This window comes from Oncorhynchus mykiss, chromosome 2, assembly GCF_013265735.2.
Source record: "Oncorhynchus mykiss isolate Arlee chromosome 2, USDA_OmykA_1.1, whole genome shotgun sequence".
Lineage (NCBI taxonomy): Eukaryota > Metazoa > Chordata > Actinopteri > Salmoniformes > Salmonidae > Oncorhynchus > Oncorhynchus mykiss.
The window spans coordinates 30,008,667-30,033,985 of record NC_048566.1 but is presented as its reverse complement, the minus strand read 5'-3'; the positions used below and the strand labels follow the sequence as shown (position 1 = coordinate 30,033,985).

General features: G+C 43.1%; 1 protein-coding gene across 4 annotated transcripts in view; it reads left to right on the top strand.

Annotated features, from left to right (window-relative positions):
* Positions 1–25,319, top strand: part of LOC110486409 (DENN domain-containing protein 4B) — a 45,578-nt gene that overhangs the window by 7,509 nt on the left and 12,750 nt on the right. For 2 of the 4 annotated variants that reach the window (XM_021558025.2, XM_021558001.2), the window contains exons 2-18: positions 12,136–12,453; positions 12,961–13,213; positions 13,333–13,402; positions 13,615–13,784; positions 20,169–20,410; positions 20,557–20,623; positions 21,336–21,394; positions 21,580–21,724; positions 21,850–22,025; positions 22,150–22,250; positions 22,525–22,740; positions 22,920–23,065; positions 23,267–23,403; positions 23,601–23,715; positions 24,215–24,550; positions 24,666–24,810; positions 24,948–25,100. In XM_021558025.2, the coding sequence (XP_021413700.2) occupies positions 12,155–12,453; positions 12,961–13,213; positions 13,333–13,402; positions 13,615–13,784; positions 20,169–20,410; positions 20,557–20,623; positions 21,336–21,394; positions 21,580–21,724; positions 21,850–22,025; positions 22,150–22,250; positions 22,525–22,740; positions 22,920–23,065; positions 23,267–23,403; positions 23,601–23,715; positions 24,215–24,550; positions 24,666–24,810; positions 24,948–25,100 (2,830 nt within the window). In that variant the 5' untranslated portion in view covers positions 12,136–12,154. The remainder of the gene's footprint in view (positions 1–12,135; positions 12,454–12,960; positions 13,214–13,332; positions 13,403–13,614; positions 13,785–20,168; positions 20,411–20,556; positions 20,624–21,335; positions 21,395–21,579; positions 21,725–21,849; positions 22,026–22,149; positions 22,251–22,524; positions 22,741–22,919; positions 23,066–23,266; positions 23,404–23,600; positions 23,716–24,214; positions 24,551–24,665; positions 24,811–24,947; positions 25,101–25,319) is intronic. The other 2 variants (XM_021558010.2, XM_021558018.2) reach the window with 2 other exon arrangements.

The window sequence follows — 25,319 nt, the reverse complement described above, 5'->3', positions numbered from 1 at the left end:
TCAGAGGAAGGCCCAAAAAATTGTCAGACTACAGTCACCCAAATCATAGACTGTTCTCTCTGCTACTGCATGGCAAGCGGTACCAGAGCGCCAAGTCTTGGACCAAAAGGCTCCTTAACAGCTCCTACCCCCAAGCCATAAGACTGCTGAAGAACTAATCAAATGGCCACCCAGACTGTCTACACTTTGTTTTTACACTGCTGCTACTCTCTGTTTATTAACTATTCATAGTCACTTTACAAATGACTTTGAGTAACCTGTACCCACAGTCATTGACTCGGTACCAGTACCCCCTTTATATAGCCCCATTATTATGTACATTTCTTGTTACTTTTTGATTGTTTTTATTTATTTTTACTTTATTTTGTAAATATTTTAACTTTATTTCTTGAACTGCATTGTTGGTTAAGGGCTTGTAAGTACCGTATGCATTTCACCGTAATGTGACAAATACAATTTGATTCTGAGGAAAGGCTAGAGAGTCCTTCCCAGATGTGTATGGCCCTCCCCCGTCATCATAAGAGAAGAGGAATGAGGTCTTACATTCATGGGTTGAAAGTGCTTAGGCAGCTGGCAATCTGAGGAAGTGGCACGTCATCCAACTAGTGAATATCGGATTAGGAAGTGGGTGTAGTGTTGGGAGAATGTGATGTGAATAGATTTGTGGGATGATGCAGGTTGGGTCTACTTTTCCTGGTGGAGCCCAGGTGCACTGTGATCACTGATAATGCAGATGGAAAGCAAACAGACTTTTGTTATTCCTCACTCCACAATGAAGTCAGGTTGGGAGGCCATTGAAACTCATGTAACCCCTCTGTCAGCCTAAATCTGTGTATCGTTGTCAGCCTCTCTAAACGGGTTACTCCTAAAAGCAAACCTGATGCTGTTGTAGAAACAGGCTTAGTAACAGTCAGCCAGTCTGTCACCTGTCCAAGAATCTGTCCTTTGTACTGCTGTAACAGCCGCATTATACACTGTTCACAATGCTTAGCCTCGTATTGCTACTGTTGGGTTGTCTGCACTCACATACACTGATTCGTTTTGAGAACAGCTCTATAGCCTAGAGCCCCATTGGTAAATGGCCAGTGTCAAGATTATGTATCCATCTGTGATGGATGTCTCCTCTTTTCACTTGCATTCTGTATCTTTTCCTCACTAGCTATGGCTAACGCAGTGTAAATTACTGTTCTTAAAACAGAGCATCACTTAAGCCTCATACCGTGTGTAATGTAGGCCTACTGTATGCTGCATTATGCAACACAGAGGAGAAATTATGTAAAGTTTTAGTAGAGAAATGCATGAATATCAGTTATAGCCACATTTTATAGTCCACCTCGTTCAAGGTCAAGGAATATATTTGTCCACTGCAATGTAATGATCATCCCACTTGTGCTGGCTAAATCAAACCTGGCAACTGCTCAAAATAAACCTCGCTCTACACTTCCTTTCTCTCCTCTCCTTTTCTCTTTCTGTCTATCATTCTCTCTGCCTCTTCCCTGTCATCTATCCCTTCAATCCTGTCTTCCTCTGTTGCTTTTACTTTCTGTCAGCCCTAGCTGACTTTGCAACCTTCAGTGTGTCACCTATACACACACACACACTTTGTCTATCCCCCCTGTCGTACACACACACATCCAGTTCCCTTGCTAGTCTGTAGTTCATCCCTCCTTCCTCAACCTTTCTTTCTCTTTCCGAACTTCAAAGCCCAGTGCTCCACAACAAGGAATATATATGGGCATTTGGTAGAACAATCACAGTAATTGGCTATTGCCCACACCAAAATCTCTAACATTGTCTAGTACCCTACCAACTGTTAAATGTGGATGGATACATCTTGGTTCTAGCATTAAAAAAAATTACGGACACTTTTATTTTCATGGATAGTATCCAAGTTCGAGATAATGAGATCGTTGCTTGGTGCATCATATTGTACACTTAAGCCAGCATTGACTGAAGAGCCTTTCATGATGCTCTCAGCCTCGCCCAGAAGGCAGTCTTGGATGTTTATAACTTTATCTTAATCTCCTTCAAGTGTCTGTCATTATTTTTTCTCTCATTTTAACAGTTAGGTCTCGTGTCTTTTCCCATGTTGTTTGGCAATAGGCTAATCCTTTACATTTTGACGAGGCCCACGGGAGACAGTTTTCCAGAAATTCTGGGAAGCTGCTGTATGTTGAAGTGCAAGTCAGTTATCAAACCAATACCTGGAGACGTTTTGAATTTGAATTCTAATACTTCAGCAGCAACAGAGAGAGAAGAGTGCTGCTGAAGCCATTTGAAGCGAGAGGCTTCAGAGAGGGGCAGAACCGACTCTGAGCAGGCTTTAAATAGAAGCGTCATTTGAAATAACCATTTCTCAGGAGTGCTGACAGTAAGAGACAGTGCCAGCCACGTGGCTCAATGGACGCTGCTGGAGTGGAATTAACAGCGCTGGTAGCATGAACCCTGGTGTTAGGGCCACCGAGGCCTAGGAATCTGTTTGGCTCTCTGACTTTGGGTGAACCAACCAGAACTGTTATTAGAATCTTCTGTGGTCTTGAGAGTGGTGTGTCTTCCTTGCCCTGAGGTATTACCAGGGTGAATTCAGATACCCTGGACAATGTTGCGTTGTGACGTGGTCAGGGAACTATGCAGCCTGAGAGGCTCTCTGTGTTGGTTTTGTTCTCGACCCCTTTTAGTTTGTTATGGCCTAGGAAAGTGAGTAGGAGGATAGTGACTAACAGAGGAAAACCTTTTGTTTGAATTGAGACTAAGTAGGCCTAGTCGTGTTGTTTTTTTTGGAGTAAGCGAAATGACTAACCTTTCCCACTGTGGTTGCCTGTATCAAGTTTCCTGAATTTAATTGTGGATGGCATTTAGATTGATCAAAGCATTATCAAGGATCAACTCTGGAAGTTATCCACATCGAAGACACTCTTGCTCCCTGATCATTTTAGTTCTGCCAGTCTGTGTTGCAACATCAGCGAGACAATGTTTTTAAGAACTACTTTGAAAATCCCAGAGTCAAATATTGAGCAACACATGGTGCGTGCTGTTTACTATTGACTTGCTGAATACAGGGTGATTAATTAAAAATTAAACACAGTATCCACATGAAGCTTATTAGGTAGGCTTAGGCCTAATCTGTATCAACCTTATACCTGTACCTCAGGTGTCTCAGTTAGAATGTCTCAGCCAGGACATGTTTAGGTTGGATTGTTGACCTAGTTTGTCTACTATCCCCAGCCCGCTATTTATGAATCTCCCCCCCCCCCCCCCCCCCCTTGCCGAGTCATGACTCATGTGTCATCTAGAGAGGTGTCATTAAGTGTTTCTCAACCCCTGGACTGGCACTGGCCCATGAGTTGTCACTTACTCGTACATCCGATGATCTAACACCAATTTTAGTCTACCCTCTAGTGCTAGTTTTAGTTAAGTACCACTGACTCCAAGAAGGAGGAGCATAGCTTGTCGAATCCTGATAACTGCCAAAAACACTGGTGTAGGTCATGCCTTCTCTTTGGTGGTCTAATGGGCCAAGATCACCTTCATAACAACATGCTGACTGGACAGAGAAGGATTTGTCCCCCCACCACCCTACAATATTTAATCATCATACCCTTCACACTAATGGAAGGGTCCCCTATCGTGTTGTTCCACTATCGCTCTTCTAGGCCTACACTTTTTTTTCTCCAAGGAGCTCTGTTAAGTCAGAGTTGTGGTCTTTGGTAAACAGTGTGTGATAATGGCTTTTTCACACTGTCAACACTTTGGATAATGCTATTTATTGTGGTGAGCTTGTGAAATGACCATTGTGGTACAGTACTTCCCTCTGGGCCTCACCCTGTTCACGGTGTGTGTGTGTAGGCTATGTACGCGTGTGTGTGAATGTATGTCCCCTCTTAACGTCATCACGTGCTTGCCCCGTGCACACAAAAGGGGCATTGTGGGGCGGCCGGGCCTCCATTTTAGAATGGTATTGTGGCGATGCCCCTGAGTTGGCGTGGCTGTACCAGCTACCAGGCAACTCTCCCTGTCGCTGACTTCCAGCATCATCTCACTGGGAAGAGCGACCCTGAATACCTCCTCTGTCACTAGCTGTGGCTCTGGTTGAAGGCCAGCTATGGGCAGCAGCATTCTGACAAGAGCAAAGGCACTGCCTCTGGATAGCATTCATCGCTAACAACTTTATCTTAAGCATTGTTTTGACAGGCAAATCAATCAAATGTATTTCAATCAATCAAATGTATTTATGAAGCCCTTCTTACATCAGCTGATGTCACAAAGTGCTGTACAGAAACCCAGCCTAAAACCCCAAACAGCAAGCAATGCAGGTGTAGAAGCACGGTGGCTAGGAAAAACTCCCCAAATCAGCTGGCAAGTGTATTTTGAGGAAGAATGTATGGCATTAAGTTGCAAGTGTTCATAAAGATCTGTTAGCACTGTACGTTCTGCTGTATTTCAAATACATTTTGTGAGTGCTGTGGTGAGTATTAGAAATAATTTGGAAGTTTTTTTTAAAAGATCTCCACACTTTTGTGCTGTCAATGTTCCCCTAGGTATTACATAACACAAAGTAAAGATCTGTTCTTTCGAGGGTGTTATTGACAAAGCTATGAAGAAATGTTGACGTGTGAAATGATGCGTGAAGCACCTCTTCACACACATCATTTCACACATTCTCAAACATGTCAGGAGTTTGAGAACCTGCTGTATAGGAAGAGTGAGAGTGTCAGTCTGCCAGTTCAGGGGCAGGATTTCTAGCTGCCAAGCCTGAACAGAGCTCTCCTTGTCCGTTTGGGGTGTCCTTATCAGGAGCTCACACCTGTAGAGATGTGGGGGTGCGGGTTGAGTGTTGTCACTGCACAGGCTCAGAAATAACTCTTCTCAATCAGTTGGAGACAAAGCTACACTGTAATTCACATACACAGTGAGCTATAACTAACTGCTTTATTTGACTGATATGGGGATTTAACCTACGTAAGGTAGAGTAAATTTCTCCTTTCCTAGAAAATGTTCATTGAAATGACTCATTCCTCAGTAGCTTGCATTAGGTTTATAATCTTTTGGAAATATAATACCAGCCCGGCTGGTGCTCAATAATAGCAGGTGAATTAAAAGAAGAACCAAACTCATGACCTGTTTTAAATATCTTGTGGCTCTTTTTATTTCCTGCTTGTTTGAAACTACGTTTCTGAGGAGGTTGAGGTATGATGTGAGTGGCTGGAAGGCTTTCATTTGCAGTTTTGTTTCTGAGCATTAGCTAGCCTATTTTGACAAATTGTTTAAGCCACTGTTTCTCAATGATTTCTTGGTGAACTCTCATGTTGCACACAATACTTTGTTTTTGTAAGTATTCAAATCAAATGTATTTATATAACCCTTTGTACATCAGCTGATATCTCAAAGTGCTGTACAGAAACCCAGCCTAAAACCCCAAACAGCAAGCAATGCAGGTGTAGAAGCACGGTGGCTAGGAAAAACTCCCTAGAAAGGCCAAAACCTAGGAAGAAACCTAGAGAGGAACCAGGCTATGAGGTCTGGCCAGTCCTCTTCTGGCTGTGCCGGGTAGAGATTATAACAGAACATGGCCAAGATGTTCAAGTATTGTATCACCTCACTGAATAATAATATAAGTCAATTATTATAATATCTGGAAAAGCAGCCAGAGGGAGAGGCTGGCTGATATGTTCAAGATGCAATACAGACTAGATGGCGAAGTGGGTAGCGACCCGAATTCATGTGCTCAACTTGTTTTAATCTTATGTCATCTGTGTACGCCTGTGGATGTTTTTCAAGAGTTATGACTCAGAAAGTCTGACATTAGTTCAACCAAGCAGGGATGCACAACTCTAGTCCTTGACGGCCGCACTTGTTATCAGTCAGGGAGGAAAGAACTAGCAGAATGACAGACCGAACCCCTGCCCTAAAACAACCCATCTTCTTCAGTAGTAGGCCATGGTCTAATACTTCACATTGATGTCAGCTCGTATGATCATGGTGGTGGTCCACTGCTTCAAGGCTGAAGTGCACTGTCAGACATGTCATAATTCTGGGGAATAAGACCTTTACTTCTCTCTAGTTGCTTGTCTAAATATGGCGTATTCAATTCTATATCTATGATGCACTGGGTTTCATACGAATGGGACTTCAAAAGCCTCTTGTCAGGATGTGGGCGCTCTAGTCCCAGAGCTTGCTCTCTCTTTTGCGCTCTCTCTCTCAAACCACTTACAGTTTTAATGAATTCATTTCTTAGTTATATTGACACACGTATTGAAATAACTTGCAGTCGCAGGGATTGTGACTAATATTAAGACATGTTGGACATTGGGGCAATCCAGTACTCAAAAGGGGTTTTCCAGTGTGTGTGTGTGTACATTCGCAAGCGTGTGTGTGAGAGATAGAAAGTTAACGTTACCATGCACGTAGGGTATTATGAAAAAGGGAACCAGCAATTATTAGCCTACATCAGCAATTTCTGAAAAACCCCGAGGTTCAGTGTCCTTGACAAGCTCCCAGCAGGGCAACACCCTTTTATTATAGTACCATTGTAGGCCTTTATACTGGTGTGTTTGTTTTGCATCAAATACTGCACTGAAATATTTATTTTCATAAGACATTAATAATACTCAAAAGCTCAAACTTTTGGGACAGTTACACATTTTTTTTATTGTTTTGGCTCTGTACTCCAGCACATAGTCATTGTATCATTTCAAATCATATATAGTTAAAGTGCAGACTGTCTTCTTTAATTTGAGGGTATTTTAATACATATCGGGTGAACTGTTTATGAATTGGATGACATTTTGATGCTACCATTATAACAGATAATCCTGGATGAATCGTGAATAATGATGAGTGAGAAAGTTAGAGATGCACACATCATACCCTGAAGACGTGCTAACCTCTCAACATTACAATAACGGGAGGTCAGCATTATGGGGGGGGTTTATTATATATGTGTGTCTAACTTACTCACTCATCGTTGTTCACAATTAATTCAGGATTGTCTGTAGTCATGCTAGAATCCTCATATAATACACATATAAGTGAATTTGTCCCAATACTTTTGGTCCCCTAAAATGGGGGAACTATGTACAAAAACAGTTCTAAACGGTTCACCGATATGGATGAAAATACCCTCAAATTAAAGCTGACAGTCTGCACTTTAACCTTAAAGTTATTGTATTTGTTGTATAATTTCAAATCCAAAGTGCTGGAGTACAGAGCCAAAACAACAAAAAATTGTCATTTTGGAGCTCACTGAATATTATTACCTCCTGTAGCCTGTCATAATTTCCCCCCTGGACAAGTGTCACCGTGCTCCAGTGTCACAAGGAAGCTACTGATGAACTCTTGGAATATAACAGGAAACAGGCTGCCAGTGGCCACTTCCTGTTTGCCAGTCAACCTTTGGAGCCCAACCTCCATCGATTTCCTCTACTCTCACTTTTCAAAGGCCCTTTTAGTAATTCTCTCACACTCTAGGCATGCATATGTACTCTTACGCGTTAGATGTGCTAAATACTAGTGATTAGAGGTCGACCGATTAATCGGAATGGCCGATTTAATTAGGGACGATTTCAAGTTTTCATAACAATCGGTAATCGGCATTTCTGGACACCGATTATGGCCGATTACATTGCACTCCACAAGGAGACTCCGTGGCAGGCTGACCACCTGTTATACGAGTGCAGCAAGGAGCAATAGTCCTAATAATAACTACAACCTAAAACTTCTTACCTAGGAATATTGAAGACTCATGTTAAAAGGAACCACCAGCTTTCATATGTTCTGAGCAAGGAACTTCAACATTAGCTTTTTAACATGGCACATATTGCACTTTTACTTTCTTCTCCAACACTTTGGTTTTGCATTATTTAAACCAAATTGAACATGTTTCATTATTTTTTAGACTAAATATATTTTATTGATGTATTATATTAAGTTAAAATAAGTGTTCATTCAGTATTGTTGTAATTGTCATTATTACAAATATATATATATATATATATATATATATATATATATATATATATATATATATATATATATATATATATATATATATACAGTGCCTTGCGAAAGTATTCGGCCCCCTTGAACTTTGCGACCTTTTGCCACATTTCAGGCTTCAAACATAAAGATATAAAACTGTATTTTTTTGTGAAGAATCAACAACAAGTGGGACACAATCATGAAGTGGAACGACATTTATTGGATATTTCAAACTTTTTTAACAAATCAAAAACTGAAAAATTGGGCGTGCAAAATTATTCAGCCCCTTTACTTTCAGTGCAGCAAACTCTCTCCAGAAGTTCAGTGAGGATCTCTGAATGATCCAATGTTGACCTAAATGACTAATGATGATAAATACAATCCACCTGTGTGTAATCAAGTCTCCGTATAAATGCACCTGCACTGTGATAGTCTCAGAGGTCCGTTAAAAGCGCAGAGAGCATCATGAAGAACAAGGAACACACCAGGCAGGTCCGAGATACTGTTGTGAAGAAGTTTAAAGCCGGATTTGGATACAAAAAGATTTCCCAAGCTTTAAACATCCCAAGGAGCACTGTGCAAGCGATAATATTGAAATGGAAGGAGTATCAGACCACTGCAAATCTACCAAGACCTGGCCGTCCCTCTAAACTTTCAGCTCATACAAGGAGAAGACTGATCAGAGATGCAGCCAAGAGGCCCATGATCACTCTGGATGAACTGCAGAGATCTACAGCTGAGGTGGGAGACTCTGTCCATAGGACAACAATCAGTCGTATATTGCACAAATCTGGCCTTTATGGAAGAGTGGCAAGAAGAAAGCCATTTCTTAAAGATATCCATAAAAAGTGTAGTTTAAAGTTTGCCACAAGCCACCTGGGAGACACACCAAACATGTGGAAGAAGGTGCTCTGGTCAGATGAAACCAAAATTGAACTTTTTGGCAACAATGCAAAACGTTATGTTTGGCGTAAAAGCAACACAGCTGAACACACCATCTCCACTGTCAAACATGGTGGTGGCAGCATCATGGTTTGGGCCTGCTTTTCTTCAGCAGGGACAGGGAAGATGGTTAAAATTGATGGGAAGATGGATGGAGCCAAATACAGGACCATTCTGGAAGAGAACCTGATGGAGTCTGCAAAAGACCTGAGACTGGGACGGAGATTTGTCTTCCAACAAGACAATGATCCAAAACATAAAGCAAAATCTACAATGGAATGGTTCAAAAATAAACATATCCAGGTGTTAGAATGGCCAAGTCAAAGTCCAGACCTGAATCCAATCGAGAATCTGTGGAAAGAACTGAAAACTGCTGTTCACAAATGCTCTCCATCCAACCTCACTGAGCTCGAGCTGTTTTGCAAGGAGGAATGGGAAAAAATGTCATGTCAATGTCAATGTCTCTCGATGTGCAAAACTGATAGAGACATACCCCAAGCGACTTACAGCTGTAATCGCAGCAAAAGGTGGCGCTACAAAGTATTAACTTAAGGGGGCTGAATAATTTTGCACGCCCAATTTTTCAGTTTTTGATTTGTTAAAAAAGTTTGAAATATCCAATAAATGTCGTTCCACTTCATGATTGTGTCCCACTTGTTGTTGATTTTTCACAAAAAAATACAGTTTTATATCTTTATGTTTGAAGCCTGAAATGTGGCAAAAGGTCGCAAAGTTCAAGGGGGCCGAATACTTTCGCAAGGCACTGTATATGTATATATATATATATATATATATATATATATATATATATATATATATATATATATATATATATATATATATATATATATATATATATATATATATATATATATATATATATATATTTTAAATGGCTGATTTAATCGGCACCAGCTTTTTTTGTCCTCCAGTAATCGGTATCGGCGTAGAAAAATCATAATCGGTCGACCTCTACTAGTGATGCACCAATATGACATTTTTGGCCGATTACCAATATCCAATATTTTTCTTACAAAAAAAACGATATCGATAACCGATATAAAAAATGTTTAGCAGCCTTTTAAGCATTCTAGTACAGTTAAATAGTTAACACACACACACATGGATGCAGCTGTTTAAGGCACTGCATCTCAGTGCAAAAGGCGTCACTACAGTCCCTGGGTCGAATCTAGTCTGTATAGACACAATTTGGCCGGGGTAGGCTGTCATTGTAAATAATACTTTGTTCTTAACTGACTTGCCTAGTTAAATAAAGGTTACACACACACACTGACCAAAAAGTTATTTTGGTGGCATGTACGTATGTCCCCATTACCAGTAAAACATAATCGAAACCTATTTATTTCACTTACTTGCTGTGCTATTTCGTTGTTCAGTTGCTTCATTCTCAACCAGGATTTCTATGGAACGCGTTTGGGTCTTTGCGTGTAAAAAAATATAAGATTTAACGTGTCAAATAGGTTTGTTGACCAATGCAGACCTTAATATGACTGCACGTCACATAATAATTTAACATACATTTTTTACGTAGTTATTACACTATCATTTCATATGTCACAACGATTCATCGATACGTATGCAATGATGCTGGTAAAGTTGTCTCGCTCACCTACAGTGCTGGTCATAAAGAAAAGCTAGCTAGCTCATGGATGCAAACAATGTTCTTCCCCTAAATCGTAGCAAAACAATATATGTTTCAGTAGCAATAGTTAGCTAGCTAACTATATAGCTAGGTGTCATCATCTAAAATAACCCTAATATATAAGACAGTTCTTATTTGATTAATGGTGGTCGGACAATAGTGGACTTTGCGGCTAGCCTTCAAAATAAAAGTATGGCATAATTCTACTATGTATTCATTTGTATCACTGTCAATGACATACTTTTATTTTGAAGGCAAACTGCAAATTCCACTTGTGCCTAATCCTTACTATGGCTAGCTTCACAACACATACACCGGTCTGGTCGAGCCTCACTAGCCAGATACAGCTAGCTGGCTGCTTATAACGTTATCTTTGGACAACAGGTTTAAGTAGCTGGCTAGCTATTTATTTTAATGAACTGAAGCTAAATTTCAATTGGCTAACAACAAGTGGCAACCTAGCTAATACTTACTCACAAGGATTCCTAAATCATTGCTAAGAATAATGAAAATGACTTCAGTTTCCTGCACTGTCCTGTCTTCCTAGCAGTGACTTATCGACTCATCCACTCTGTGAGGAAGGCCTATCCATCCTGTCTAAATGTTCTCTAGACAGTAATGCTCCCTCTGAAATGATTGGAGAAGGAATCCACATTATTTGTTTCTAATGATTCGCTGAATCGCTTTTAGTTTTTTGATTAACTTTTAAATAGATTTGACATGTTTGGTTTGGTTAACCTTACTAGCGATGTTGGCTAGCTAGCTTTGAATGCCCCAACACTACAGAAGTAAATAGGACTGCATTAGCAGAGATGGCTTGCAGTAGTGAAGATTGTCCACTACTCTGACAGTCACAAAATGTATGGTGAGCCTGTGCGCCAATGGCAGGATTGGCATCTATAAAGGGTTAGGGTAGGTATAGACTTATCTACGAAGCCCAAAGCACAGAGAGGAAGTTGGGAATGGAGAGGTGCGATCTGTGCTGCTGAGGCTATGGACCTCGGCTGACCATCCGAAGTGCAATTCTGATCCCATCCACGACTTCTTAACTTTCTTGATTTGCCAACTGTATCACATTTATTGTTTTGTTTTCTTGTTGTATTTCCTAATGCATATGAAATCCAACTTTTAGTTGCCATGTATACTGAAATAAACTAACTCAACTAATGGGTGGGGAGAGGATGAGTGGTAATTGGTTGGATCTCCCATCTCAGCAGAATTTAGCAGCTTATTGTTGATCCTCAGACTACCTCTCAGACGGGTCATAACTGTATGAAATGCGAATAACTCAAGGCCTTTGAGTCAAAAATAAATATTTGTGTGTGTGTGGGACTGTGGAAACCACATGCAGTGATATTGTTATTGTTATCAACCCAATATTGTCAGTCTGAATAATAAGGTTTTGTTTCTATAAGACTGTCGGAAGGAAGAAATCCATTCATCATCAACTGCTCAGCCAGATGTATGTTTACATAAGCAAGATCGCACAATCTCAATTTGGTTCCCTCTACTTCTCGCTCTCTTTTTCTCCCCCTCTCCCTCCTTCTCCACAGCAGTTGGCAGACAGGCGGCATGACGGAGGAGAAATGCCCCCAGCTAGTGGACTACTTTGTGGTGGCAGGGCTGGCTCCGGGGGGCTTGGCCCCACTGGACGAAGAGGGCCAACAGAGAGGGGGCCGGGTGGTGGAGCCGGTCATAGACCTGGCGGTAATCGCCCGGGGCTTGGGGGAGGAGGTGCCTGAGGGCTTCACCTGCATCGAGAAGACCCAGGGGGGCCACCCGGCCGAGCTGAGCACCGGACTCATCAACAACCCCCACATGTACCTGTGTTACCGCCGTGGGCATGACAAGCCACCCATCCTCGACCTCGGGTGAGACACTCCAGCAGTGATGAAAAAAATGATAATTCTATTCTAATGTGTGCTGGAGTCAGACATTAGCCACAGCATCAATTTAAAGCTATGCATGGTTCTTGGAGTTCACATACTGGAGTTCACATTCTGTAGCTAATGCTTTGAGCTTGCATTATGCAATTATCGACAAACTGCATGCTGTAACCATGTACGTGTGACCACGAAGGTTTTATTGTATGCTATTGCTATGTAGCCCTGAACCGCCATATTCATTAAATTAAGCATGTCTGGCCAAGCCATGCATGACTGCAAAATGTAATTGTATACATACCCATAGATTCTTTAATGGAAAGAGCTATGCACGTCACATGATACATTAATTCTGGACAAAGTGCGAGATGTCTTCTAAACATGAAAAGAAAAGCTTTCCTTGAATAAGTGATAGAAATTGGTTTCTGTTAACTGTATAACTAGTGACATTGACTGACTCATTGTCCTGACTCTGCCCCCTCCCCCGGTCCCCAGGGTGCTGTACGAGGGCAAAGAGGTGGTGAAGCAGGGCTGGTATGTGATCGAGACCACCCCCTACAGCCGCTCAGCCAGCCTGAGCTCCGGGGGGCCCGCCACCCACCGCACCTTCCTGACTTACCGCCGGGCCCCAGAGTCCCAGGCCCTCCACACCCTGGGGGTCACAGACATCTCCCTCCTGCTGCCCAGTAAGGGGGAGGTGGCCCCCCACACCTTCTGCCGGGTGGAGAAGAACCTCAACACTGGCATAGTGGGTTTGAAACCCTCTGTTTTTCTACTGTTTTTAAAATTTATTTTTTAACTTAATTCTTTATCTTTCTCGCTCCATCCCTCTCTCTCTCACTGTGCTTTGTTGTTTTGGCTCCACAGTGGGGTCCAGCCTTATACCTGTGCTACAAGAGAGCTATAGCCAAAGCCAATGCCCTAGTCTATGAAGCAGGTGAGTGTAGACTGTTCCATTATGACGGTATCACAGCACTCATTCTGCTGCGTCGCGATATGTGACATTGTAAACAGAGGCCTATTGATCTACTTCTCACAATTAAATACATTTAGAAGTAGAAAGATCTACCAAAAATGAAAGTCTCTCTGTAGTCACTAATCAAAATGGTACTTTTATTAACCGTCTGTCTCTGTGTGTGTGTTTCCCAGGTCTGATCAGTCGGTATCCTGAAGCGGACGTGGAGTCGTTCCCCCTGCCAGAGTCTGTGCCTATGTTCTGTCTGCCCATGGGTGTGACGGTGGAGAGCTGGCCCATCAACACCAAGTACCAGCTCCCTGTCTTCTCTACCTTCGTCCTCACTAGCGCCTGTGGTGACAAGGTGTGTCCGCCTACCTGCCTTCTTCTCACACACACTCTCCAACACTCTTAACACTGCGCAGTGGCTGAGCTATTTAGTTCATTGGGTTATGTGTTAAGCTGTATAGGAATTTTCTCTAGATAATATCAGGTGAATGTATAATCTATTGTAGCTCGTTGCAAGTCACCGGTTCAGTCAATTTCAACAAATGACAATAACTTAAGATGTTATTATTTGTCAGACATTGAAATACTTCACTCCATCCATGATGCCTGCAGTAACAGTGACAATCATAATGGTAATAGTAAAGTTTCCTAATTCATATTAAATCCAGACAACAAGCAAAAATAATTATAATAAAAGCCCAGTTTATTCCAAAATATAAATCATAATCATCCTATTAGGATGTTCCCAGGATGAACCTGACCCCTTTCTTCAACTGTTTCCAGAACCTCCTCAGACCTATTTCAAGCCAAATCACCCCTGTACTCTTTCCCTGCACCATCATCTCCATCACCAGCCTCTTCCCCTTTCCTTTCTCTGTTCCCTATCCTTTCTTTTCTGCTCTTTCCTCTCAGCCTTGCTCTCAAGCCGTGTTTTCTTATCCACTGCCTTGTCCTGTCACCTGGGGGACCTGCCCATTATTTTTCTGAGATAGATAACAAGTATTGTTTAACTGCAATAACAACAGAATACTAGTATAGCTACTAATTCTTGTTTAGTTGTACTACTGCTACTACTGGATTCGTTCTAAAATGGTTACGTTGAAGAGATGATAGTTTACAAAACAGAAGGATAGTACAGTAGAAACAACATTATAGTGCTGAAAGAAACTCAGCAAAAAAAGAAACGTCCTCTCACTGTCAACTGTATTTACTTTCAGAAAACTTAACATGTAAATATTTGTATGAACATAAGATTCAACAACTGAGACATGAACTGAACAAGTTCCACAGACATGTGACTAACAGAAATGGAATAATGTGTCCCTGAACAAAGGGGTGGTCAAAATCAAAAGTTAGTCAGTATCTGGTGTGGCCACCAGCTGCATTAAGTACTGCAGTGCATCTCCTCCTCATGGACTGCACCAGATTTGCCCGTTCTTGCTGTGAGATGTTACCGCACTCTTCCACCTAGGCACCTGCAAAGGAATGGCCCTAGCCCTCACCCTCCGATCCAACAGGTCCCAGACGTGCTCAATGGGATTGAGATCCGGGCTCTTCACTGGCCATGGCAGAACACCGACATTCCTGTCTTGCAGGAAATCACGCACAGAATGAGCAGTATGGCTGGTGGCGTTGTCATGCTGTAGGGTCATGTCAGGATGAGCCTGCAGGAAGGGTACCACTTGAGTGAGGAGGATGTCTTCCCTGTAACGCACAGCGTTGAGATTGCCTGCAATGACAACAAGCTCAGTCCAATGATGCTGTGACACACCGCCCCAGACCATGACGGACCCTCCACCTCCAAATCGATCCCACTCCAGAGTACAGGCCTCCGTGTAACGCTCATTCCTTCAACGATAAATACGAATCCGACCATCACCCCTGGTGAGACAAAACCGCAACTCGTCAGTGAAGAGCACTTTTTGCCAGTCCTGTCTGGGCCAGTGACAGTGGGTTTGTGCCCATAGGTGACGTTGTTGCCGGTGATGTCTGGTGAGGACCTGCTTTACAACAGGCCTTCAAGCCCTCAGTCCAACCTCTCTCAGCTTATTGCGGACAGTCTGAGCACTGATGGAGGGTTTGTGCGTTCCTGGTGTAACTCTGGAAGTTGTTATTGCCATCCTGTACTTGTCCCGCAGGTGTGATGTTCGGCTGTATCGATCCTGTGCAGGTGTTGTTACACGTGGTCTGCCATTGCGAGGTCGATCAGCTGTCCGTCCTGTCTCCCTGTAGCGCTGTCTTAGGCATCTCACAGTATGGACATTGCAATTTATTGCCCTGGCCACATCTGCAGTCCTCATGCCTCCTTGCAGCATACTTAAGGCACATTCACGCAGATGAGCAGGGACCCTGGGCGTCTTTCTTTGGTGTTTTTCAGAGTCAGTAGAAAGGCCTCTTTAGTGTCCTAAGTTTTCATAACTGTGACCTTAATTGCCTACCGTCTGTAAGCTGTTAGTGTCTTAACGACCGTTCCACAGGTGTATGTTCATTAATTGTTTAAGGTTCATTGAACATGCATGGGAAACAGTGTTTAAACCCTTTACAATGAAGTTCTGTGAAGTTATTTGGGTTTTTACAAATTATTTTTGAAGACAGGATCCTGAAAAAGGGACATTTATTTTTTTGCTGAGTTTAGTCACTAAAGTTCACCTTTGATTGACCACCCTTTGTTATTCTGTCTTTCTCTGGACAAATCCTGGACTCGCCAAGCCATGCCCTCCATCTTGGCTAGGTATCTACCCTCTACTTCCAGTTTTCTGTCTCCATAGGATCTCCCTCTTTCTGATCTCTCTCCTCTTGTCCTCTAACCACTCCCTCTCTCTCTTGAACATTCTGTCACATTTCTGTTAAAAAAGGCTTAGGTCCTGTTTTTTCCTCATGTGATCTCCCTCTGCCTTCTGAGGGTGCTCTACTGTTTGGGAGTCAGTGCAGGTTCCACTGTTTGGGAATCGGTGGGCGTCAGTGCAGGTTCCACTGTTTGGGAGTCAGTAGGCGTCAGTGCAGGTTCCACTGTTTGGGAGTCAGTAGGCGTCAGTACAGGTTCCACTGTTTGGGAGTCAGTAGGCGTCAGTGCAGGTTCCACTGTTTGGGAATCGGTGGGCGTCAGTACAGGTTCCACTGTTTGGGAGTCAGTAGGCGTCAGTGCAGGTTCCACTGTTTGGGAATCGGTGGGCGTCAGTACAGGTTCCACTGTTTGGGAGTCAGTAGGCGTCAGTGCAGGTTCCACTGTTTGGGAATCGGTGGGCGTCAGTACAGGTTCCACTGTTTGGGAGTCAGTAGGCGTCAGTGCAGGTTCCACTGTTTGGGAGTCAGTAGGCGTCAGTACAGGTTCCACTGTTTGGGAGTCAGTAGGCGTCAGTGCAGGTTCCACTGTTTGGGAATCGGTGGGCGTCAGTACAGGTTCCACTGTTTGGGAGTCAGTAGGCGTCAGTGCAGGTTCCACTGTTTGGGAGTCAGTAGGCGTCAGTGCAGGTTTCACTGTTTGGGAGTCAGTAGGCGTCAGTACAGGTTCCACTGTTTGGGAGTCAGTAGGCGTCAGTGCAGGTTCCACTGTTTGGGAATCGGTGGGCGTCAGTACAGGTTCCATTGTTTGGGAGTCAGTAGGCGTCAGTGCAGGTTTCACTGTTTGGGAGTCAGTAGGCGTCAGTACAGGTTCCACTGTTTGGGAGTCAGTAGGCGTCAGTGCAGGTTCCACTGTTTGGGAGTCAGTAGGCGTCAGTGCAGGTTTCACTGTTTGGGAGTCAGTAGGCGTCAGTGCAGGTTCCACTGTTTGGGAGTCAGTAGGCGTCAGTGCAGGTTCCACTGTTTGGGAGTCTGTGCCATCTCTCTCCTTTGCATGGATCTGTTAAGACAAAATGAAACTACTATAAGCCTATATGGAAATTTAACCGAGACCGCTTTCACATCTGCCTTCACTTAAAACAGAGCAGAAAAGCTAATCAGAAAATGCCCGTGTTTACTGAAGTTGGGCAGTGGTGTCTGGTCCTGGAATGACCTCTCTGATGGCAGACAATTTTCTTGTCGTCCTGAAAAAAGAAAAGGTTTCCATATAATCATGCAAACAAGACCGTTACATTGATCAAGAATGGTTAGCATATGGCAATAGGCTGTAGTGTTTTGGCAATATTTGATTTGAATTGTTTTTTAAATTCACAGTTATTGGCCTTGGGCGGTAGACGCACTGCGTTATCGATTCATTACATTCCCCTCTGCCTTCTGTGGGTGTTCCACTGTTTGGGTCACAGAGTCAGTGCAAATGGAACAACACTTAGCCTATATGGAGAGTATAGACAAGACCACTCTCACATTTGTCTTCACTTGAAACAGATCTGAAAAAATGGAAATGCCAGTGCCATAATGAATGTATGGGCTGGTTTACCGAAGATGGGCAGTGATGTCTGGTCCTGGATCTGCCTCTTTCATGGCAGACAGTTTTCTCGTCTTCCTGGAAAAAAAAGGTTTCAATTATCATTATGACAAGAACATGACATGGATCAAGAATGATTTGCGTATGGCATGCGATGAAGAATTTGAGATTAGGGTAGCATGTTTTTAAAGGTTTTTAAAACTTTTTTAAACTCAGTTATTGGCATTCTTTGAGGGATAGATGACACACTCCGTCCGCAAGTCATAACGTCCCTCTCTGCATTCTGAGAGTAGTCCACTTTTTGGGACACAGAGTCAGTGCCATCTCTCTCTTTAGTATGGATCTGTTAAGACAATGAAATAACTGTTTATTTTATTTATTGTTTACTGTAGATTGAAAGTTGAGGCGGAACCAGGTGTAAAAAATAAATAAATTATAACTTTTCAGAAAATGTCAGCCTTCTTCCATACTGTATTAACCAATGAGAATAAGGGCTGGTTTGTCCAAATTGGGCAGTGGCGTCTGATCCTGGATCTGCGCTTCTCACGTAGACAGATTTCTCATCCTCCTGAAAATAGAATGTTTTATTACCATGAACATGACAGGAATCAGGAATTCCTTGTTAATGTCATCAGAATTATTTGTTAATGGCATCAGATTAAGAAATCTAACATTAGGCTATCATGTTAAAACAACATTTTCATATGATTTTTTTTAAAACTTACAGATCTTCCCCTTCTTCGAGGGACACACTCACTACGTCCATGATTCATTATGTCCTTTTCTGCCTTCTGAGGGTGTTTCACTGTTTGGGTCACAGAGTCAGTGCCTTCTCTCCTTTGTATGGACAAAATTAAACAACTCTCAGCCAAGACCACTCTCAAATTTGCTTTCATTTGAAACATAACTGAAAAAGTTTATTACAGAACCTCTGTGTTACTAATAAGTACAGTCTTATGTATTGGCTGGTTTACCAATGTAGGGCAGTGGCATCTAGCCCTGGATCGACCTCTCGCACGGCTGACAATTTTCTCTTCATCAGAAACTGCAGTTCTTCGGGACATGGACACACTTAGTTCTCAATTCATTGCTTTGTTGAACAGAGGGTCCTATGAATGTGAAAAATCAGCTTGAAAAAATCTGCAGAAATAGCAAGGTTGTCTCTTCAAATGATTTTTCATAAACTGACGATTTTGGAATATGATGTTCCATTAATTTTGTTTGATATAGTAATCATCACTATGGTAACTCAGAACTCATCTGATTATGATTAGGGAATAGCGTCATGAGTGATGACATCACAATCACAAGGTATATCTCACTGATCATCCCCAAAGCCAACACCTCATTTGGCTGCCTTTCCTTCCAGTTCTCTGCTGCCAGTGCCTGGAACGAATTGCAAAAATCGATGAAGTTGGATACTTTTATTTCCCTCACCAACTTTAAACATCTGAGCAGCTAACCGATCACTGCAGCTGTACATAGTCCATCTGTAAATAGCCCACCCAATCTACCTACCTCATCCCCTTACTGTTTTTATTTTATTTACTTTTCTGCTCTTTTGCACACCAGTATCTCTACTTGCACATCATCATCTGCTAAATTCTAATTATTCGCTACTATGGCCTATTTATTGCCTACCTCCTCATGCCTTTTGAACACACTGTATATAGACTTTCTTTTCTCTACTGTGTTATTGACCTGTTTGTGTTATTGGCTTGTTTATTGTTTACTCCATGTGTAACTGTGTTGTTGTCTGTGTCACACTGCTTTGCTTTATCTTGGCCAGGTTGCAGTTGCAAATGAGAATTTGTTCTCAAGTAGCCTACCTGGTTAAATAAAGGTGAAATACATTTTTTTAAATTACACCCCAGTGAGGAGTATGTTGCTAATTCTATGATTGCGACAACAAAAACTAATTCTAGATGGGCTGAAGTATTTCTAATTCTACAAAATGCCATGACCTACAGTGGCTGACAAGGTTCACAAATACACACTCACAAAGAAATGCATATCAAGTGTGATATATGAACATTGACAAGTTCTAATGTTGATAAATACCAACTATCTGTTGATTGAGTTGTGCGTAGTTATTTACCAATGCAGCTATTCAATATCATGCTTGTCTACTTAAATGACAAGTTTTAAATTGGCCCACTATATAGACTTTGTCTGCGACAGCAGCAAGAAGCTATAAAAACAACAACAAAAACATTGAGATGCAAATGACTCCAGTATGAACTCGCTCACAGTTTAATAAAAAAAAATCTATCTAGCATTTGCTAAATGCTAACTGTTCACACAGTTCATAGCATCTAGCGTTAGCTGAATCCTTAGTTTTTAACATTCCCGTTTCTCCTCTTCTCGTCCCAGGTTTACGGTGCTGCCATCCAGTTCTATGAGGCGTTCCCACGGGAGTGCCTCTCGGAGCGGCAGAGCGTCCGTCTTGGCCTGGTGAGCGTGGTGGACCGGCGGCCTATCACCAACCGCACCCTGCAAGTGAAGAAGAGCGTGTGTGTTCTCTCCCACTGGCCCTTCTTCACCGTCTTCCAGAAGTTCCTCACCTTTGTCTACCGATACTCCATCTCCGGACCCCACGTGCTACCCCTCGAGAAGTCAGTGGCCCTTCATGGCAAATATCAGCAATGTGTCTTTATGAACCTAAACTGGCTGATCTAGTGGCTAACAAACCGTAGGCCTATTGGCTATTGATTCATGTTATGGTTGGTTGATTTATTAACAGGAACTCTGCTCTCTCCAGGCACATCTCCAGCTTCATGCACAACGTCCCATTCCCTTCCCCTCAGCGGCCTCGCATCCTAGTGCAGGTAGGGACACCTGTCTTTAACTCAATTAACTCAATTCACATTATCTTTATTCCTTATTAACGCATCAAAGCACTTGAAAGAATCAGAAAGGTGGAATGGAAAACCTTGCTAAGCATTGGTTTAGCTCCGGGCTACACAGAAGGCAGCATTAAAACTGCTAATTCAAGTAAGGCATGACTGTGATTATTAGTTGAGTCAGGTGTTTTAGTGCTAGTTTAGAACAAAAGCTTGCTTGCTCTGTGTGTGTGTTACAAGCGGAAACTCCGCTTAAATTCTATTTGAACTTGACACCAGTAGCATTGTGGTGTTTCTCACTAAAGATTTGACTTCCTCCCCCACAGGAAATGGGTGTTGAATTAATTGAATGTTTCAATGGTTAGTGTGTGCAGATGGACAGGGTAAAAATAACACCCAATCAAAACAATCTATAATTTACTGTGGATTTAAAATAATTTCACATCACTGAATGATCCTTCCGGCACTAGAAAGTAGAGACAGTTGTTTAAGTTGTTTGGGGTTTTCTCAAACACAAATCGAGTCAAATGAGGCTTTTCAAACTTGATTCCTTATGGCTTGTTTCAAATCAACATATATCAATTTGGTGAATGGTGGTCTATGAAATTGAAGCATGGCTGAACTTTCTTTCTTAGACTTGTAGATTATTGTCCACCATGTTGGTTTGTTAATGAAAAATATGTGTGTGTCATTTCAGCTCTCCCCCTATGACAACCTTCTCCTCTGTCAGCCTGTCTCCTCCCCCTTACTGCTCAGGTCAGTACAGTAAATCTGCATTAGGTCGAGTCGCAATAAACTGTAGTGGAATGCGTTATTTTGCGCTAGGAGCTATCACTCCAACAATGGCTTAGTTTCCCCTGAGGGATTTCTAGTATCATATTGAAGTGAATCCATGAAAACAATAATGAATTGATAAATAGGCTGTTCTTTTCTGTCTGTAGTGGTGCTAGCTTTGTGAAGCTGCTGCAGAACCTGGGCCCTGAGAACGCCTGTGTCCTGCTGCTGGCCGTGCTGACGGAGCACAAACTACTGCTACACTCCCTCCGCCCCGACGTCCTCACCTCCGTCAGCGAGGCCCTGGTGTCTGTGAGTTACACACACACGCCAAACCTACACCAACGTATGCAATCACACACACACCGCCACACACACAAAGACATATAGGTACACACACACACATTCCAATCAAAGAATGCACTCTATCCCTCCAGATGACGTTCCCTCTGCGTTGGCACTGCCCGTACATCCCCCTGTGCCCGCTGCGGCTGGCAGACGTACTGTGTGCCCCCATGCCCTTCATCGTGGGCGTCCACTCCAGCTACTTTGACCTCTATGACCCCCCTACTGACGTGGTGTGCGTTGACCTGGACACCAACACCATCTTTCAGTGAGTACACTGACCTTGAAGGACCTGGACCAGGATGCAACTGATAGAAGAGGAAGCAACAAAACCAAACATACGCACGTTTGAAAGGATGAAATCCATAGTTTTGTTTTCTCTTCTCCTGCAGAGCAGAGGACAAGAAGCCGTTGTCATGGCGATCGCTACCAAGGAAGCAAGGCAAGATGCTGGTGAATACCCTCACCAACTTGATGAAGACTCTGGAGAAAAGTGGGTGATGGCTGGAGACTCCATGCATTCTCTTCTCATCTCCCTTCTGTCAATCATTTTACATCATCTAGTCTACTTATTCTGAAGCCCATCTAGGGACCGATGCTGGAATATGAGTAAAAGCTGAAACATATTGGTGCAATACATCTGACTCTTGATAATTCAATGTGCCAATCCTTTTTGTCTTCATAATTTTATCTTTGTGCCTTTCTCCACCACTATCCCCATTTCCCTCACTTTTCCTCTCCCCCCTCCCCACATTCCCCTCCATCAGTCTACACCACTGGCCAAGAGGAGGCCACCCTGGAGTTCCTGCTGACGGACTATGACCTGATCTACGGGCGTCAGAAACAGCTGGAGCTGGAGATCCAGGAGGCCTTCCTGCGTTTCATGAGCTGCTTGCTGAAGGGCTACCGTGCCTTCCTGCTGCCCATCACCCAGGCCCCCTCAGACAGGACCACCGACTGCAGCTCCCTCTTCAACCTGCAGGGTCAGTGGGGGGGGGGGGTGACTGCCTGTGGGTGTGACTCATAACTCACAAAAAAATGTACACAAGTGTACACAAATATTATAGAACTTTCTAGCTGAGTACGTGTGTGTGGGTGTTTTACAGCACCTACGAAGCTAGTGTTTTAATGTGTGAAGTTAACCACTCCCTGGCTCTTGCAGGCTTCCTGAAGTCTCGTGAACGCACCCACCAGAAGTTCTACACCCAACTGACCAGGACCCAGATGTTCACTCAGTTCATCGAGGAGTGCTCATTCGTCAGTGACCGCCACGCCTGTCTGGAGTTCTTCGACGAGTGTGTCCAGAAGGTCAAAATCACATCTTCGTGTTTTACAGGATGTTTAGTGATGCACCATATCTTATGGAAGCCTTTAGTGTGTTGATTCTAATACTGAAACCGGATGAGCCTTTTTGTATTTGCGCAGCTAATGGAAATGTGTGTGATCCATTCCTGCCCTCTATGTTGTCAATGTTTGTGTCTACCTGTGTATATATGTGGTGTGTGTAAGCAGTCGGATGTGGAGAAGCCTGAGGAGGTGCGTCTGATAGACCTGGACGAGGCCCACAGTGGGGAGCACACGGTCTTCATCATGCCCCCAGAGGAACCCCAGGAGCCAGACGGTTCAGAGTGCCCCACTCACTACAGGTAACACAGGCGCTACATATAGCAGGGTATGTGTTCACTAAGCTTCTCAGAGTAGGGCTGGGACTAGGATGAGTTTAGTCTTTTAAATGATAAAGAATAAGAGGGTTGATCTGATTCTAGATGAGCACAAATAAGGGCCCCGGCACTTTATATTGTCTGATCCTGTGACCAGTGATGGCGTGTTTGTCTATTTACAGCTATGACACGTTCCCTGTGCTCTGCATGGATCTGTTTGACCAGCCTCAGGACCAGCTACGTGTCCCTACCAAGGGGAGTGCCCCCAGCAGCCCTGCCCCGCGACGGACTAAACAGGTACAGAACCCAACCGCCGCACCAGAGCCCCAATGCAACCCCACTGAAAGCCAACACAACCCCAGTGGATCCACTTTATCAAAACCACTAGGAACTATACAATAATAAGAGGCTGACTCACGCTGTTTCATTTCAATCTTTATTATTTTATTAAGAGCATTACCCTGCCAGCATATCAAAATGTATTAGCATCAATCAACTTGATCTGTTCAAGACTCCCCAGTTAGCTTTATGATAACCCAGTTTTCCACAGCTAAAGAGGGAACATGCTTCACTGTTTTTCTGTGCCATTTGAATTTAATGAACATTCATATTTCATCCTTCATTCAATATTTAAAAGCAGAAGCACAGTGACGGCTGTGTATTTTGGGTGAATACCCCAAGCACCATTCAGGGTTGTTAAGTTTGCCTTCTAGGACACATAGGAACCACATTATTACAGCTTTTGTAAATCTAGATTGGATGACCTAACTCCTCTGTATCCCTCTCTCTCCTTTAGGAGATTAAGCTGGCACAGAAGCGGGCACAGATATACTCGGCAGTGCCCGACATGTGGTCCAAATGCCTGCTGGGCCACTGCTATGGGCTGTGGTTCATATACCTGCCCACCTTTGTGCGGGCGGAGAGTGCCAAGGTGCGTGCCTTGCAAACAGCATACGAGGTGCTCAAGCACATGGAGACCAGGAAGGTGGTACTACCGGATGAGGTGTGTTACAGGATCCTGATGCAGCTGTGTGGGCAGTACGGGCAGCCTGTGCTTGCTGTTAGGGTACTTCTGGAGATGAAGAAAGCTGGGATCACACCCAACACCATCACCTATGCATACTACAACAAGGTGAGACATTATTTACTTCAATTAAAAGTTGAACCCCGTCTGTGATCTCATCTGTAAGTGTTTGTATTTTTTTTCTCCATATTGACTCACCTCTGGCTCGGCCCGCTCTCCTCAGGCAGTGCTGGAGAGCAAGTGGCCCTCTACCAATCAAGGTGGCCGTCTACGCTGGGCCAAGTTGCGTAACGTTCTGATGGCCGTGGCGCAGTTCAGACAGCCAGTCAGACAATGGCAGAAAAGTGGTTCAGTAGGCTCGCGGACAGGTCAGGACATTATTTATTTATATTTTACTATTGTTTGTAACAAAAAAATGTCATTGGTTTTAGTGGCCTTTTTAATGGTTTAAAAAAAAACATATATGTAAAAACAGAGGTGAAACATGTTTTGTCTTTTTAAAAAGATACAATGGACAGTAACCAACGATCCCGCCCACAATCTAACCTGATTCGTCAGTCCAGCTGGAGCGGCCTGAGTGAAAGCTCCAGCCACGAATCGCTGACGGGGTCTATGGTGAAGAGCAACAGCTTGAACAGCATGAGAGGCTCAACAGACAGTGAGTGATGGATATCTATTATATAGAAATAGCACTGTCATTGGAATGTTATACACTGCTCAAAAAAATAAAGGGAACACTTAAACAACACAATGTAACTCCAAGTCAATCACACTTCTGTGAAATCAAACTGTCCACTTAGGAAGCAACACTGACTGACAATACATTTCACATGCTGTTGTGCAAATGGAATAGACAACAGGTGGAACTTTATAGGCA